General features: G+C 42.1%; 1 protein-coding gene across 1 annotated transcript; it reads right to left on the reverse strand.

Annotated features, from left to right (window-relative positions):
- Positions 1–313: 313 nt before the first annotated feature.
- Positions 314–457, reverse strand: LOC104399541 (the record flags this gene model as incomplete). The annotated part of the gene is made up of 1 exon (XM_010023000.1): positions 314–457. A coding segment is annotated over one exon (144 nt), but the record flags the coding sequence as incomplete, so codon positions are not given.
- Positions 458–506: the final 49 nt, after the last annotated feature.

Genomic DNA, 506 nt, shown 5'->3' on the forward strand with positions numbered 1-506 from the left:
GGTTTCTTGTAGCCCCTTTAGGCAGTGGAAGACCTCTCTCTCTCTCCATATATATATACATAAAACATATATAGACTTCTATATTTATAATACTATTTATAATTTTAATATATATACACCTCTATTTTATAATATTATGTAAGGTCTCTATTTTCATCTCACAAAATCCTTAATATTGCTGCAATTTACATTGTGAATAAGCAGGAAGGAGTCAGCAGTCGGTCCAACTTGCTAGCAAAGACCAGATTCCACAAGCAGCCCAGCACTATCAGGGCAGGCTGAGATCTTCCTTTAAAACACCAACTTATCCTACCTGCTTCCTTGAAGTCATTGGGGTGCTGCTTGACGTACTCCAGCAGCTCTCTGTCCAGTTTGGCATACATGTACTCCGTGCGCTTAGCCAGGTAATAGCCAGCAAACCACCCCACAGTGGTGAACAGGACCTGGCGGTGAACTCCTGCAGCAGGGAGAGGAATGTCATAGAATCATAGAACGGTTTGGGTTGG

The sequence above is a fragment of the Nestor notabilis genome, unplaced genomic scaffold (assembly GCF_000696875.1).
Source record: "Nestor notabilis isolate BGI_N333 unplaced genomic scaffold, ASM69687v1 C14710796, whole genome shotgun sequence".
NCBI classification, from domain to species: Eukaryota; Metazoa; Chordata; class Aves; order Psittaciformes; family Psittacidae; genus Nestor; species Nestor notabilis.